The following is an 18,349-nucleotide window of genomic DNA, read 5'->3' on the forward strand; positions in this document are numbered from 1 at the left end:
ACGCATTGTCTATTGGCCAGGCTCACATTTCTATACATTTTACATTTAACATTTAATTCGTTTTTCTCGCTCGCCCAAAGTTGTCGGAAAAACTACAATTTGAGTGATGGAACGAATTTGCATTCGACATTTTATGATAGCAGGCGTAAAACAGAGACAGACAGAGTGTGTCAGACAGAGATAGCGAAAGGGAGAGAGCTAGAGAGAGAGAGTAAGAGATGATGGGCATGCCGCAAATTTATGCGCCTTAATTCCACCAACAACTAATTCACTTAATTATCATACTAAACAAAATCAAATTACATTTGCTTATGAATTGGGAAATGTTTTGGGAACGCGTTCTTATAACATCATCGCAATTTTCTTTGAATTATGCTATTAAAAAATTAAATGTTCGCCTTTGTTTGCAGTAGGTGACAAATGTTTGCTTTTATTTGAACACATCAAATTGCCTAATAAAATTATTAACATAAAACAAAATATATGAACATTTTAAAACATGCTAATAAAGCATTTTATTGTTTTCAAAATCGAATACATTTCGAGCTCTTCAGCTGAAATAGTTTTGTGTTTCTTTCTTTTGAAGCCGAGTCAAAATTTCGTAAAGGCAAAACCATTTGGGAATTATAATGTTATTTTCTTTTGAAACCTAGCCAAGTACTGAGATCCTTTTGAAGCCTTAACCGTTTGCAGAATATAGTGCAATAGTTGCTTTTATTTTTCTTCAAGCATTTAAAAATGCTCAAGCCAAAACAGTTTGAGAATTATAATGCAATTTTCCCCTTCGAAATCCAGTCAAATCCTAATGCTATTTTATACAATCTCTCAAGATCTTCAAGATTTGACTCACAAAGAAGCTGAATAATCATCGCGGAATGCATATTCATTAGCTTATATATACATTGACAGGCTATATTGGCTAATTTCTACAATTTCCATATGCCATATTGTGGCCAGAATGCAGATAGGGTTTTCTGTTATGGCATAGCGCATTTTCACAAGGCCAAGATGAAGACAGCGAGATAAACATAGATTAACGAGTATTCAGATCAGAAACCAATCAACTATGCATACTGTAGATACGCGGAATATATACAATATATATATATATATATATTCAAATGGCAATTATTCGAATTTAATTTTAATGTGCAATATATCCATATGTATGTATGTGGATTGCTCTCTCGTTCGACATACACTCAATGGCTTCTGACTACTTAATTTCCAAGTGCCATAAAAATGTGAATGCTTTTCGGTATTGAGAATTGAAAGCCCAGCATATTTGGGCGTTGAAAAATAAGTTGGCTTATTTATTGTGCCATGCTTATAAATATTTAAAAAGCCTCCAAATGAAATAAACAATTAGTTTATTTATTGACACTCACACAAACGTACACACACTGTCATAATTACTTATTGATTTACATATGATATAGATTGACTTATAGAGCAAATATGTGGCCTAAAGTGCTCATGTTGAAAGGCAATTGTATATGGAGCCCTTTACAATAATTAACCCATGAACGCCATAGAGAATCGAAAAATCAGCGCATATTTGTAGCATTACGCAAGTTATTTGGAAATTCAAGTGAGCTAAGCCCGCTGTCAATGCAAAAAAAGCTATTTCTAAGGGTTTTCGCTTATGATTCGCAATCGGTTTAAGCTTCACATTGCCCAAATGCAACGCATGGTCACTTGATGCTGCCTTTACTGAACTCTTTGAGAATTTTAGTAATCTAAGCGAGCTGGACTTAGTTTACTACTTCTTTTAAAGGCTTTTGCTTATAATTCGCAAACGGTTTTAGCAACGCGTTACTCAAATGACTCGCTTAGCCAGTTGATGGTGTTTATTATGAGCGAACTGTACATTTATTTCTAGATAGCTGCACAAAGCAAACATATGTTAAATATGGCAATTAATAAATAAAATGCGTCTATTTCAAATCTCTCAGTCAGCCCAAGCTATACCCTCCTCTCATCCTCTGCCAACCTCCGCGGGCATCTTGAGTGGTCGTTGATTTAAAACATACATTGCGGCCTTTAATTGTGGCGCATTTTTGTCGAATCCGAAGAAACACCAGCCACATTTCGTTTCCTTTTAATGAAAACAAATTTGATCGAATGTGTGGTTAGTTTTAAGAGGGCGGGTGGTGGTAGAGGGAATGAAGTGGGGTATAGAATACCTAAGAAACAAATCGAATATAACGAAAACTTGAAAGAGGAGCGCGCGAGCACCCTGCAAATGGGCATTATGAATTGTATATGTATTCACAATATATATACATATACATTCATGTGAGTGAGTACAACGGGTACTCACATGTGCATGTGAGTGTGTGTATGGGCCACAAAATTATGATTTGTGTAAAAGTTGCCTGTGATTAAGCACTTTTAAGTGTAATTCGGCGATGTTGTTCTTGCGCTTTGGTAGGGTCTATATAAATAGAAGCAGGCAGGCAGGCAGAAGAAGAAAGATGTTTGCCTAAACCATAACTAAAAATCTTTATAGCTAAAGATATTTGTGAGATATTCTGCGTTGACCGGCGACGGCCGCTGCCGCTGCGATTGCGACTGCGGCGGCTGTTTAAAGTCAATTTTTGAATAATTATGAATCGTTTTTCAGTCTTTTTAGTTTTGTTGCTGTTGTTGTTGTTGTTGTTGTTGTATTTTTTCTCGTTGTTGTTCTCTAATTATAACAACATCATAATCATAATAATTTCTTATGAGTTGTATTTTGGCTGGCTCTTCGTGTGTTCTTAATGTGCCAAATATATTTCTATCTATTGAGCCAAAATTGCGAATATTTGTCCAACACACACACACACACATATGCACACATGCACACAGATACACACAAAGTTGCCTCAATATGCAAATGGTGCAGAGAGATTTATAAAATAAAAAAAAAGAAAATCTATCTAAAATGAATTATTGAAACCGATTTGAAATGCGTTTATGAACTAAACCAAGTGAAATTATGCGATTGCGAAATGCGGCTGCAATATCTATGCCAAAAGTAATATATATATATATCACACAGATATAGATATATACACGGATATGTAAATAAGATTATTCAAATGCATTTAAAGAAATCGAAGCAAAGTATTGAAAAATTGCTAAGAAATCGTTCCAAAAGCGGACAAAGCACAAATAATGCAAGAGCAACTGAGATAAACACAAATTGGAAGACAAACTTTGTTTTAGCTTATGTATATTAGATATCCTAATTAATAGGGTATTGAAGGATTGAAGGATTCTTATAAGTTGTGTCCTATAAAGCCGCATTCTGTTTGCTTAACCTGATATAATTCCATTTTAGGCAAACTTTTTCGTCTTCTTCTATTTTCCAAACCCGATCTAAGCCCATAGATCAAACATGTTAAGCAAACTCTGCCTCAAGTCAATTGCATTTAAGTTGACAATCTTTTTGCTGAGTATAGTTTGGCATAGTTTACACATAGAGCGGAAGTTCTTTAGACGTCACTTGCACTTTATTTCGTTGATTGGAATAAAATCTGGATACGCGAATACGCTAACTCAAATCACAGCTGCTTATATGGTTTTGTGCGCTTAATCAAAATCGCCGGAAATTATAAGATGCCAATAATAAAAATTAATATGCAGAGATTAAAACGATTTATATGTACGCCATCGCGTTGAATGCGTGCGACTGCGCCATTAAATTGTTTATAATATAGCACTAAAAAAAACATACACACTCCCATACCAACATTTATATACGTCTATATGTATATATATATGTGTATCATATACTCTGGCTTGTTCAGTTAACACTTTGGTTTAATGACTAAGACTAAGGAGCGCCCTCGTGTGCTCGAAAGAAAAAAAAAAAAAAAAAACAAATAAATAGCTACATTTTTGTCAATAAAATAGAAATTAGCGACGCTGAATCACAATACTAGTCAGATAGGAAAACGCGGCGTTTTTTGTACTTATACGGACAAGAGTTTGTTCTAGTGTAATTATTTCCATATTTAATTAGTGAGTGTTATTTACCATTTTGTCGGCTATGTTGTATCCACGTTTATAATTCCAGCTAGAGCTAGAATTCTAGTTAAATGTTTATTTGATTTATGCAAGATATATTTTGATTAATTTCTTCACTTTTAGCACATATTCAAATGTTTGCACGTTGCAGCTGCAAATTTTATTTGATTTCTTGTTATTGTTGTTGTTTTATTGTTGTTTGTGTTTAACACTTTGTTCAAATTGTCTGTCCGTTGCGCGCGTGCCGAATAATAAGCATATATTGTTTAACACTAATTACAATTGCCGATATATATCGTCAGAGTTATAGATATAAATGTTGTATTGCCTGGATATATTAATTTATTAGAGTATGCAACAATAAAACCGAAGCCGGGTATGCTGTGCTGTGCGCGCTCGTGTTCGCACTGCTGCACGTTTAGTCAATGACTAAAGGGCGGGCAATTCAAAATTTTTTAAAATTCATCAATGCTGCCAGCAGCGACGTCGACGCCGACGCTTACGTCGCGTCAACGCTTGCGTCGACAGCAGCAAACACACAACAAAAACCAAAAACTAATAAAATCAATTACAAACGCACACAAGCACATTCACATGCACAAGCGCAGCCGAAGACGCAAACCAACACAACAACGACGAACCGAAGGCAAAGAGCACGAACAAAAGCCGACAATGCGACGTGCTACACACGAAGTTCTCGTTCTCTGGAAGAAAACACAACAACACTACAACCAGCAGCGCCAGCAGCGACGGCGGCAGCAAAGGAAACGGAGCATGGAACTAGAGCTGAGAGCGTGTATCGTGCTTATTCTTAGTCTTAGAGCATTTGGTCCGTTGAGACTGCAGCATAATTTGTTGAGCAAAAACAAGATATATCAAAAGGTATCGTTTATAGGTTTTGCGCTCGTCTCTAAAGGGAATTCACGTTGTGCGCAAAGAGAACGTTTGCGAATGTGCAGTGCTCTTTGCCGCTGTGCTCTCTCTTGGTCATTCGAATGTGGGCCAAAAGTAATGACAATAGCGGCAATTGTTTAGCTTGAATTTTAACGTACTTCTGCAACGCCGTCGCTTGGACCACTGCCAACAATTTTTTAACTCACGCGCTCTCACTTGCTCTCTAGCGCTCGCTCTCTTTTTCTTTGGCACGCACAAACACACTTGTGTTGGCTATTGCGCTCTTGCAGGCGTTAAGTTACGTATGTGTGTGTGTATGTGTGTGTGTATGTGTGTATGCGAGAGCATGTAAGTGGGTGTGCGCGTTTGTGTCGCTTGCCAAATGAGCCAAGCAAAACAAAAAGGCAAAAATATACATATGTACGTTTGTAGTAGGAACAAGAACGATTGCACCTCGCCCTGCCCTACCCCTTACACTCCACACTCCAGCACCCACAATGCGCACACAGCATTTACAAGCGAAATATGCAAACGATTTTTGCATTTATGGCAAGGCAGGCAATGACGTTTGCTTCGCTGCTCTCGAAACGTTAAGAATTTTTGTGCTGATCTCGTTTCACATTATTTACTTGTGGGAATAGATTTTTAAAATCACAGCTGCCCAAGCTGCACAAATACAAATGCACACGCAAACATGCACACACATACATATACATATATAGCATAAGTTTAAGCGTACTAGAGTGCGGGCTTTGACACCCCTGAGTAAGTAGCGTCGTGTGCACTTTGTTTCATTATTCTGTATCCTAAAATATAATCGCTGCTATAAAGTGTCCTTTTTAACTCACACATTTGAATCGGGTTGCGTTGAGTTACCCTCATGAAGCGTACCAACTGAACCATTATGGCTACAGCTATCCATAATTACACAAAAGTCTAACATATATCGCATATAAGCCGCAGCGCTGCGCATAAATCGCAATTAATCAAGTGCAAGCCAATGCCGTTAACTCCCCTAACACCCCTCTCCCAGCCATTAGCACCCTGTGTGCATGTGAATCGCAGGGCAATCGAAGCGGCAGCAGCAGCAGCAACCCTCCCCAGTCCGAATAGCTCAACCCAAACCAAGCCAGCGCAATCCCATCCAATCCAGCAGCAAGAAAAAGAAAAAGTTCAACTTCTGCTTTGAGCTGAACAACAATTACAGGGCATGCTATCTCGCTCATACACTTTGCACTGGCCCGCTTGCACTCTCCCTCGCACACTCAAACTCGCATAACGAAAGCTACTAAAAATGTAATCATTATGCTTTATCGTAATAATCAGCAGCCGCAGCCCAGGCAAGTTTTGCCCAACAGCCAGCAGACGGCGCACACTTGTGCATGCATACATACATACATACACACACACACACACACATTGAGAGAAATATAAGTACTACATTCTAACATAACAAACAGGCAAACAAACAAAACTAAATTACAACAATTCCAAAAATTTATAATTGTGCTGCGCACACAGTTAGAAATCTCAAACTACCACCAGCAGTCGCAGCCACCCTTTCCAGCAGTGTGCTGCCGCCTGCCCCCCTGCCACCTCATCTCCCCCATCGCCAGCACAATGTTCATGCTCATTCTCAAGCTCTTATTCGGCCCTCAATCATCATCCTCATCATCATCCTTTTGGCTTGCCTTCTTGCCTTACAATTCGCTATGCTGCTGTCGCTGCCGCTGCCTCTGTTGCTGCGTTTGGACGACAGCGACGACGACGACGACGACGACGTCGCAACTAACACACAAAGCTACCAAAAAAAAAAGAGAAGGCAGTTAAGTTAAAATGTACTTAGAGTTTAAGCGTAACCCCGAAATCCCGACCGAACCCAAACGAGATTGTGTGTTTTAAGCGTTTTAGTTGCCCGCTTGCACACCCCTTGCTGCCGGCAACTGCGACGGCGACGGCGACGGCGGCAGCGGCAGCGGCAGCGAAGCCAACGCTCACTGCTCAACTTTGGCAGCAACAACAACAACAACGACAACAACATGCCAGGCAGTCAGTCAGTCAGCCATCTTGTGCGGCGTTATTAAATTTTATACAAATACTAAATATGAAATCAAAATTTTCTTATTACAATGACTATTTTCTCTTGAACAGCTGTGCGCCCGAGCAGGGGCCGACAATGAGTACGGTTCCGTTTCTCAGTTTGTCTTGGTGGATTTGCTTGCTGGGCTGGCTTGGACTGGGTTTGGGTTCGAGAGTTGGAGGGGTTCTTGAGTCGTATTGAGTCGAACCTCCCCCCACTCACTCGCTGGCTGCCTGCTCTGTAAGTATGTTTGCCGAGTCGAATGAATTGTACTTATGGCCATACTTATCGACTGCATTGTAAGGGATCCCAAGTTTTTTGGGTGTTGGCCCTAAAAATTGTTGCCTGCTGGTTGCCATTTGCCTTTTGTGGCCGCAAACGGGTTTGTGGGTAGTGGGCGGGTTTTGGAAGTCCTGCAAATATTTTGTGCATTCGCAAAAAGCTATTCACACAATTTCAATGCAGCCGTACAAAATTGCCATAAATTCAATTATAAACTTTTTTTTAAAATTGTAATACGCTTCTTTGGTAGACTGAACACGTTTTATGAGTTCCTGCCACTTCCTGCTGCCGTGCTGCTGTTGCAATCAAAACAACTAAATAAATGAGTTTTCCATTAAAATAGATTCTACCTGTTTTAGATAAGCAACTCGCGCACACAATCTACTCAATCCGGCAGACTACCTGCAAGACATACTTAAAATTTAAATTAAACAGCGCACGCAAAAGGTAGACAAAAAAAAAAAAAAAAAAAACCTAGTGCCTAAACAAATTCTGATAAGCACCGTGCAGATAGGACCGCCAGGACAAGTGATGAATAATACCAATCACGTACCCGAGCTCGGCCAGGCCAGGCCAGGCCACCTCCACAGCACCTAATCAAAGGAACATTGTAAACTAAGCCAAGACAAGACAAGACAAACGAATTCCAAAGGATCACCAGACGAGTTCGTCAAAAAGAATCAAAGAAGCAGACACATAAACAAAGTCGTATCGACTAGGCCATACCCTTAAGTTGGACCGGGCTGTCAAAAGAAGTAGACTAATATTCAGTCAATTAAAAATGTATTCAAAATAGATCACTAAATATCCAGTTAAAATTCTGCCCATAAGAATAAGAAGTCGTATTACCAAAAAAATTGTGACACGTTACGTAACGTTACGTAACGTTACGTAAACAACTGCAAGTCTCCAAATGGGTTCCGCTTTTCTGGATGCAATATACTTTTATAAAATCGAGAAAACTCATACCTAATACACGTAACTCTGTCAAGCTTTAACTTATTGCGTTTTTAGTTTTCTCATAATATTATATAGATTACGTAACAAACGTTACGTAGAGATCCCGCGAGTTTTGTTATATATATGTTGGAATATCTGTAATATCTATATTCTTCATCGTGATATCGTTCATCATTTATAGAGCTTTTGACATTTGACAAGATAGAAGATTTACATTGATCTCTTTTTTTAAAAAACGTAAAGAGAAATAATTTTGGGATATGAGAAGATAGTTTACCTAGTTGATTTGCAAACAAAAGTAAAGAGAAATACCCCACAGCTTTAGCTCATAGTTAGTCCTTTTTATGGATAGTTTTTTATAGTGTAATATAGTGTAAACAGTTTAATTTTTTGTTGTCAGTATACCCTGTTTACAGGGTATGCGACAGCTTAGTGCTGTGTCCAATCGTATGGAAAATGCGTAATCTCACACCAACGCAGCGGACAAGAACAACAAATTAAGTGCCAATGCAATGCACACACACACACACACACACACTTACACTAACACACCTAGGTATACAAATATCAATCTCTATATAGGGTCTATCTATGAGCATGTTTCATGCGCATGCGCAAAGGCTGACAAGAAACGAACGAAACTCGAAGACTGCCGGACAATTAGTTCAGACAGGCTTCCATCTCGTTTTGGTCTTGTGTTAAAAGGTCACCGTTTGCGGCTAAGAGTATACTATGCCAGGGCATGTCAGGGCTCTGTCTCTCGGTCTTCGACTACGTTTCAGTCTCGGTCCCGGCCCTGTTCTTTGATAGCGTTGATCTATTGTGTGCGCATTGCTTTTTACATTTTATACGCATGCGTCTCGTCTCTCGCTCTCTCTCTTTCTATATTTCTTTTCTTCATCTTTTTAGTGCCCAACGACTAGGTTCGTCAAAATGATTGATTTGTAGGTGATGAATTACAACAACAGCAGCCATACCAAGTCTAAGGTTGGCTTAGTTAAGAGCCTACATATCTTTTATGTGTATATACGTTTGATTGTGTGTGTGCGTGTGCATTTGTGAAAGGTACGACATAGTGAGGATTAAATACGAAATTCCATTTAAAAAATCTTTCATTGTTCGCTTATTGCTCTTTTTTTTTTTTTTTTTTAGGGGTGCAGCAGCAGCTTATATGAGTTTGTATAGAATTTTTACAGATAAACTGATATCGAAGCTGGAAAATTAATTATCATAGTAGAGAATAGAACGGACGAACGGACGAACGGACGAACGGCCAACATTCAAAGTCAGTTGTCTGCATTTTGAAGGGTGGATTTATTACCACTTAGTAGGTACACACTGTACAGAGAACACACAAAAACACTCTAGTGACAAGCCATACGAAAAGTGTGAGAAAAATGTCAATCAAATAACAGATATATCTGATCTAAAGAATCAATCCTAAACTTATCCCATAAAACTCTGTACGTTCTTAGCTTAAGGCTATTGGTTTATAATATAGGTTAGATAAGAAGTTGCCACGTAAAATTATTGATGATTCGCAAAGGATCACAAATATTCCAAGGAATACCATTTATTTCTAAACAAGGATCCTCCTTCGAATCCCAGTCTAGTTTACAGACGTAGTGCGTTAAGCACAGTAGCCAATCATTAAAGTTTGGTATTTTATGGCGAACTCGTAATAATATCAATCTATCTTAAACATTATCTGTGTAAGAAGTAAGGCCCAAGGCAATAGCTTGACAAAGGATTTTCTTATGATATTGAATGGGTTAATGGTGGATGCATCCAAAAAATAAACACTATATCTCCATCCATTAATTACTATTACTATTATTATTATCTGAAAATCAACTCCTATCGTTATAATAAAAATGGAAGAAAAGATTGATAAAAAGTATACACGAGCATATATAATTCCACAATAAAAACTCTAGGTTTTTTTAGTTTTCCGGATGGAAACATAGACAAATATGACTCGATCGACCCATTCAAGATATGCTGCTTGCTTTTACTTGTGAAATACATAAGCACTCAACGAATATACCCTTTTATTCATAGTTCATAGTTATATAACATTCTCGTGTTTAAAATTGTCAGGCTTAAGCCTCAAAATACTGCCAGATATGTTTAAACATTTATTTATAAATTTGCTGACATCATCGATGCATGGGAGCTAAGTTTAGCGCAAGCAGATTCCAGAGAATTTAGTTTAGTTTAGGGGAAAGACAAATTTGAAGCGTACATATATTTTCAATTGAACTGAGCAGTTGACTAATTCGCCAGCTGTTGGGCGCAAGATTTTACAAAACATAAAAAATACAAACAAGAGCGAAAAATATTGCTATTGCTTATTTTTCTTTAATTGTTGTTGTTGTCTTTTTTTAATGATGTTCCAGCCGTTGTGAATTCGTGCGCAACAACTCAATCTGCCAATATGATAATTTGCTTATAGCATGCATGAAACGCCCATTTTGCAGCCAACTCCCAAAGCTGTTCGCACATCCTTGGCAGGACTTTTATGTGCCCATCATATTAATGGAAGATTGAAGCAACCCCTGAGCAACCCCCGAGCAACAGGGGAACAGGTCGAGGGTGTGCCCTGCAACAGATTCTAGCAATCAGTTGTTAACCTATATAGAAGTATTATGAATTAACCTAGAGAGCCAGACTTGAGATCCCAGAGATTTCTTGCCCAAACGGGGGGGAGCAGCGGTGTACGAGCTGAGAGGCGAGTGAACTGCTGCCATATTGCCGCAAAATGCGCAAAACACCAACAAAATATATATATATTGTAATAAAAGTCTGAAGACAATAAAACCGAATCGCATCTATGAAACAATACGCCAGGCACACACAAAAGGGCCCCCGTGTCCCTTGCTTCGGGTTTCCTGCCCCTGCAATGTTCTATCCAAAAATTTATTTGAATTCAAATTCAAACTCGGGAGTTCGGCTAATGGCCGCGTAATCAAAAACTTGCTCATTAATATTATTTTTGCTGCTGCTGTCGCATTGTTAAAGGCACAGAGTATTTGTATCCGTATCTGTATCTGTAGCTGTGTTTATGTATCTGTATCTGTATCTGTGTGTCTGTGTATGCGTGTATTTTGATTATTGCTCTGGCTATCCCTCGGCTAAAGCACAAAGTTCCCCCTTTTATTTTATTATATTTTCTTTTTTTTTTTTTTTTTTGGTGCGTCGCAGTTGACGTTACGTATGCGATATCTCAGGGTAAACATCTAGAGGCCGGCCTCGACTTGCGACTCCCTGCCGCCACCCTCTGTCATTTTGCCACTAAAAGTATCTTTGTGCGTTTTTCTAAAATGTAAATACATTTGCCTAACTTTAGAGAGCGCGGTCTCGCAGTCGATTTTGAAATCGTCGCTCAATCAGCAACGCTCGGCAAAAGGCCTCGCCGCCACAAAGGGAAAATTCAAATACGCGACGCTTTCAACAGTTTCGGGATTTGAATTTCAAATATGTACAGTTGCCGTTAATCTAGATACGAATACCGTGCACACATTTGACTTGACATACTCTCTATGACGCCTTTTCATAACTTAAGCCCGCCACTCCCCTTCCCCCAGTCGAACAGAATGCCTCTGCTACCCCCGGCAAGCTGGCTAAACAATGCAAAAGTCTGTGCAGCTTTGAAAACCGAATCGAGTTTTAGTTTTCGAGACGTTTTAATTTGTTTACAAATACGAGGGTTCTTTGTATTTTATGCAAGTCAGCTTTACGATTTGAGTTTAATGCTTATATGCACATATAACTAGTGTGTATTACCCGGCCTTGCCCGGGCCTAGTTTTTTGCCTTTCCACCCATTTCCAACCCATTTAAAACCGCGTCCTAAACTATATTTTCTACACATTTTTGAAGGATAAGCTTTGGATGGTTAACAAAAAACTTGCATGTAACCGGATTCCGCCAATTTTCCACATTTGCGAGTGGAAATTAAGGTAAAAACTGTCGAATCAGTTAGACCTTTGTACAATTATTTTTTTATAGCAGGATATAGGATTAACGGGGTTAAGTCAAATACCAGAGGTCATTAAAGTTACTGTACTTATTTTCCAATTTAATATCTCTAACACATTCTATTAAAAAGGACTGTACAATAACATCCCATAATAATAATATAATATTCTACTGCTGTTCTTCTCTTGATCGCGCACTTACAAATAGCAAGAATAAATATGATGGACATGGATCCTTTTTACTGAAAGATTAAGACATTTTTTTTCTAGAGAGGGTTCCCGATCTCAGGACATGGTTAGTTGGTTTTTTGAGAAATTGTAGATTAAATAAACCCTGTCACCCTTACACAGAAGTTCATCATATATTGAAAATAATCCTCATTTCCTTTTAAAAATATGCATAGATTTGTTTGTTTTTCCCCTTTTTTTTACAACAACTCACAAATAATAAAGTTATCCAAAAATATCTTCAATATTTGCAGTGTTCTATTATATTTGGAACTCCTTTTGTTAATTGTGAAGTTTTGCAACTTTTTAAGCAGTCCTCGCAGCGCGCCACACTTGAGACTTAAGCACTTTCCAGGGGGGTTGCATTATTAGTTGGTAAACTTTTCAACAATCTCGACATTGAGGGTGGCTGAATAGATTTAAACCGAGCACAGACTGAAGGCGAGCCACCTGTTTTTAGTGCAAGGCGGCTTTGGTGAAATTCGATCTGTTAAACGTGACAGGAATCTGAAACTGAAGTAATCCGCCGAGTACAAAAGATGAATGCGTAGAGTTTTGCATCTATTGGTCTTGGGAAAAGCGTATAGAACGCAGCTGCTCAAAGGGAAAATCTCGGTGTGCAATTTGCCAAAAAGAGAAGAAAACGAAACAGAAAAGAAAAACCAAAAACCAGCTCCTAAACATAGATGCACACATTCAGGCACACAGACGCAGATACAGCTGCAGCTACAGCTACAGCTACAGCTACAGATACAGATACAGATACAAAAGGCATTTAGTTATTTCTAAAAATTGTATTCATTTGTTTACGCTGAGCGCTTAGCCTAAGCAGCCGGAGACACACGAAACAGCCGGGCAAAACATTTTGCCATAGGCATCCAGAGTATAAAATATGGTTCCGTTTGGTTCCATTCTATTCTATATGAGGTTCCATATACCGACTGGCATTAGCCGCTGTTATTATGTGCGCCCCTTTTCAAAAGAGGAAACCATTAAAAAAAAGGATAACGTGTTCTCTGGCATTGTCTAGCTAACTGAATGTGTGTGTGTGTGTGTATTTGCAGAAGACGCAAAAATGTTTACGGGCAACTTGATGACGTAGCAGCTGTAATTTCAGGTAGTCAAGGATTCGTTTTAGTCGAAATTGTTTTGCGTGCTGCCCATGAAATGAAGTTTTTATTTGATTTGCCGTTCCTCTCGATTTACGACGTTGTACGAATATTTCATACTGGGTTTTTGATTGCAATGTCATTTGATATGCCTTTTTCTCGCTCTCTCTCTCTCGCTCTCTCTTTCTCCCTCTGTTTATCCATATCTCAAATGAAATCGCCACAGCGGAAGTCTGCCTAATGCAACATTCTGTTGAGTGACAGTTCGAAAGTATTTAACAAAAAACTCAAATAGATTAAAGATTTTAATGGTATCTCTACGGGTGACAGTTTCACGATAAAAAAAAAACGTAGATACACATTGAAAGAAGAAAACCAAGGGGTTGCATTACACTATAAAAGAGGATCTATGTATGTGGTTACGAAAAATCGATCAATATTCATAACAGCTTGCATGAAGCCTGGAAAAACAATATTTAATTATGTATTTTTCTTTCCTAATAGTTTTTACTGAAACCTCGTCGTCTTATCATAAGCAGATCGCTTATTGACAAACAACTTTTGGTTCCTTTAAAGCTTTAACTTGTTGAGAATTATAAGCGCCAAGCAGGAAGCAACAGCAATGCGCGGTACAGCGCGCTCTTCTCACGAGCAGATTACTAATTGAAAAGCAACTTTTGGTTCCTTTAAAGCTTTAACTTGTTGGGAATTATAAGCGCCAAGCAGGAAGCAACAGCAAAGCGTGCTCTATTAGCTAGATTGAGATTTTCACTTAAGCTTTAGATAAAGCCCACACAACAAAATCTTTAAAAGCCTATGAAAGCTTTCACTTGTAGACAACTTGCCACACTTTAAGTGAACTTAATTGTATGATTATTATCTGCACCCAATCGACATTTACATGTTGCAATTTGCTCCGGCTGCTGCTACTTATGCGTTCAACATGTGTCACCAAGGCAGCCGCAGCCGATGTGGCCAACTGTTGAGGTCTCGTTTTGTTGTTATTCTTATCATCATCGTCAGCAGCAACAGCAACAGCAGCAGCAGCAACATCCGCAGGCAGCAGGGCAATATTGTTGTGACATGCCACACAACACCTAAATGGCCCTGGTGCCCCCGTCTGCGTTGCCGTGCCCGTTTACCGGCTAGCCACGTAAGCCTCTCCATTATGTTGCATATTTAGTGGCATTTAGTTTACGTTTTCTTGGGTTGTTGTTTTTGCCTGTCCTGACCTATGACAGCAGCGTCTGTTTCTGTCCTGTTCCCGGACCTGACGAGCCAGCCGAGCCGTGCACATGTTGCCAAATGTGTAATGCGTGCGTGTGTGCATGTGTGTGTGTGTGTACACAGAATAAACCGAATGCCAAAACAAAATGAACAGCAAGAGAGCAACAGCAACAACAACAACAACAGACTGTCGGCTGGTCTGTCCTTTGCTCGGGCTGCTGCCTGCGTTCTCTTTTCACTTTCTCACCTTGGCGGCAGCCCACAGTTGCGCTCCCAGCATGTGTTTTGGGACTCGCTCTTTGCCTCTGCTGCTGCTCGCAGTCGCTGCCACTGCCGCTGCCGCTGCCGGCGACTGCGACTGCGACTGCGGCTGTTGTCCTTTTGCAAGCAGCGGCGCGTGTCGATGTATGCGCGTGTGAGTGTGTGTTTGTGTGTGTGTGTGTGTGTGTGTGTGAGCGCACGTTGCGTTGCGTGTGTGCCCTTCAACAGGTGTCGGTCGTCTGTTGCGGCACATGTGGCATGTGTCGGTAACGTTGTTTTGACTGCGTGTCCTTGCCTCTCCATTCATGCATTCCATTCAATGTGGCAGTGGCAATGTGCCGCGCTGCCACAGACACGATAAAAACTCAATCAGAGCTTTTACTTTTGCAGGCGCAATCTCGATTGATGGTGTGAGTGAGACAGATATATAGAGGTGGGTAGGTAGGTAGAGAGTTTCATTAAACTTTTTGGGAGCACAACAAAAGGCATTCATTCGTCTCACTCAAATTACGCAAAATTCGTTTGTGACGACAGCAATTCAAAGTTGAATTTATAAAAGCCAATGGAAAAGCACCAACAGCAGCAACAACAACAATTAAAATCAAAATGGGCGCAAGAATAATGGAAAAAGTAACTGCTCAACAAGTCAGGCAACTTTTAGACTCTATGTGCACACACACACACACACAGAGCCACACTTAAATACATTTGTACATATGTATGTATATATACATACACATTTACATATTAAGTAACGTTCGGAGTGCGACGAAAGAATCGAAGAAGTGAAGCGAGAGAGCAAAGACAAATTGTTTTCAAACGTCGTAATCAAGAAATGATTTCTTAAAATATTCGTCTACTTTTTGAATTCAGATTATTACAACAACAACAACAACAACAACAACAACAACAACAAGAGCAAGAACAACAATAACAACTGAAGCAACAACAATGACGACAGTTGCTGGCATTTTACAAATACATTCACAGTTTACAAAGGGGATGCAAAATACTTGCTGCTAGAGATGGACGCGTGTCACAATGTTTTTGCGCACGAAAACTAATTTTCGTGATTGTTTTTTTTCCATGCTTACAATTATCTGCAGTAAACTGGTTTAATGGAGCTTATCTTTTAACTGTAGTATTCATTATGCTATTAAATTTATATATAACTTTAGTCGAAAATTAGAGTTCCTGATTTTATTAAGTGACTATTATTTGCAAACAAGTTAAAGCTTCGGCAATTGCCATTATTCCATTCACAACAATGATATATTTTAACTAAGAACTATATTTAAAATGGAAATGTATCTTAAGGATACATTCCTTTCATTTACTATTGTATACCGATCGCCACATCTCTAGTTGGCAAAAAAAAAAGGTAACATCCTGACTTTAAGGATTTATCACGCGCCCATCTCTAAGTTGTTACTCTGCCATAGTTCGTTTGATGAAATCACAGACTATGAAAAAGGAGTTGAACTGATTCTATTTATTTCAGTCTAAGAATGCGCCTTTATATGTATGTGTGTGTGTGTGTGTGTGTGCGACTTTTTGTCTGTTCAACAAATTCACAACCTTCGGCGGCACAAAGTACAGTTGTTGCAACCAACCACAATAGATACTTGAACCAAATTGAGGCGTCGCATTGTGTTTAGATAGCTCGAAGCGAGCGTCTCAACTCTAATGGAAATTAATAGAATAGTATACAGACAAAATATATAGAAAAAAAAATTGGTTGTATAAATTTATGATTTGATTACATGCGCTCAAGTGTCGCCCCGTTCGCATCTCTCAGATACATTTGCTAATGGCTTTTGTTTATTTGACGAAAGGGCAGCTGCTTGCCAGTGGATCGCTGCTCGGATCGGATTGATTGGTGTTATATGCCACTCTGTCCCTCCAATTGTGCCCCTCAACAACGTTGCCACGCCCCTGGTGCCCCGCTGCGTCTGCACAAGAGACTTAAAGCGCACTTGAAGCGGCAACAAATTGTCACATTTCAATGACTCTTCAATGTGCTCCATTTTTATGCGCGTATTAATACTTTGTGCCTTGCCTCGTCGTGTCGCCCGCCGCCCTTCATTGCCGCATCTGGGGCAGCGTGTTCGATTTCAGAACTCACAAAAAATACAAGATATACAAAAAAGTAAAGACAACAACAGCACCCATTTAATTGGGCTGCTCGAGCTTGAAAAACCAATGCAATCAATGAATATGATACAAATTATATTTTGAAGAGATTTTTCTTTCAAAACTTATTGCACTCATTTCCTATACAATTGTGTAAGAAATCCATAAATATCAATATAGTCTGAGTGAAAGAGACATATATTTCGACATTAAGCAACGCATATCGAACAGTCAGCGCTTTAACGATTTGAGAATTATAAGGGTGCAGTATGTAAATTGAAGATAATATAGTCCATATTTATGAAATAAACTGCCATATTTGCGGGAAAAAGATGGGAAATATGTCTATTAAGTTAAGTTTAGATTTGGAGGAATATTACATAAATAAAAGTATACACTTTTCAAAGCTTGAAGCTTTCTTCAAGCTATTTTTTCAAGATGCTTATTAACAAAATTCTCTTATTCTTGAAGTTTTTTCACAAAATTAATTGATCTTTAAATATTATATTTTCATTCTAAAATATATCTATAGACCAACGCTTCGGATCCCAAAATGATTTCAATTTGCGAAATGCATAAATCTTGAATTTTTCTTTCAACAATCAATGAAATATTATTGAGCATTAAGTACAATAAGTACTATAATTCTAAAGTTTTCTACAGGCCAATTTCTCTATAAAATACTAATATGGGATTCAAGTTTGTGTTGAAGATGCTTATTCAAAGATTTAAACAATTCAGATTTTCTCTCATTATAACAAGATATATGAAGATATTTTCTTATATGTAAAGAAATATATATTTTTTGAGCAGAAAGGCTGAACAACTAATTATACGAAAATAAGATCTATAACAACTTTATGTAAATGTAGAGTAAGCTAAATCATTAGCTAGATTTATGCCGTGGGTGGCTGAAAAATGGGGCGGCATTTATTTGATACCGGCAACAATCAACAATAGACTCTAAGGACGACTGGCAAATGGAGTAAGGGGCGTGACAAACGCCTCTTTCAACCCTGCCCTTGATTGAGCCATAAGCCAAAAGGAACTTGGCACCAAACGGGGTCAAGGGGTGAGAGTGCGGTTAAGAGTTGTAAATAGTTGCGCATTGGCGAATCATTTTTTTTTTGTTTTAGCTTAACAAATATATGAAAAAGTAGCAGCAACAAATACACTAAACAAA

General features: G+C 38.7%; 2 protein-coding genes across 4 annotated transcripts in view; both read right to left on the reverse strand.

Annotated features, from left to right (window-relative positions):
• apt (apontic) overlaps nucleotides 1-18,349 on the reverse strand; it is a 43,338-nt gene that overhangs the window by 18,555 nt on the left and 6,434 nt on the right. The window contains exon 1 of one of the 3 annotated variants that reach the window (XM_002050761.4): nucleotides 4,024-4,434. The exons of the other annotated variants lie outside the window; for them this stretch is intronic. Coding sequence (XP_002050797.2) covers nucleotides 4,024-4,026 — 3 coding nt within the window. The 5' untranslated portion in view covers nucleotides 4,027-4,434. Of the gene's footprint in view, nucleotides 1-4,023; nucleotides 4,435-18,349 lie in introns of those variants that run through there. 3 annotated transcript variants of the gene reach the window in all.
• The window catches only part of Pi3K59F (phosphatidylinositol 3-kinase 59F), a 44,744-nt gene that overhangs the window by 15,765 nt on the left and 10,630 nt on the right, over nucleotides 1-18,349 (reverse strand). The window lies entirely within an intron of this gene.

The sequence above is a fragment of the Drosophila virilis genome, chromosome 5, assembly GCF_030788295.1.
Source record: "Drosophila virilis strain 15010-1051.87 chromosome 5, Dvir_AGI_RSII-ME, whole genome shotgun sequence".
Taxonomy (NCBI): Eukaryota; Metazoa; Arthropoda; class Insecta; order Diptera; family Drosophilidae; genus Drosophila; species Drosophila virilis.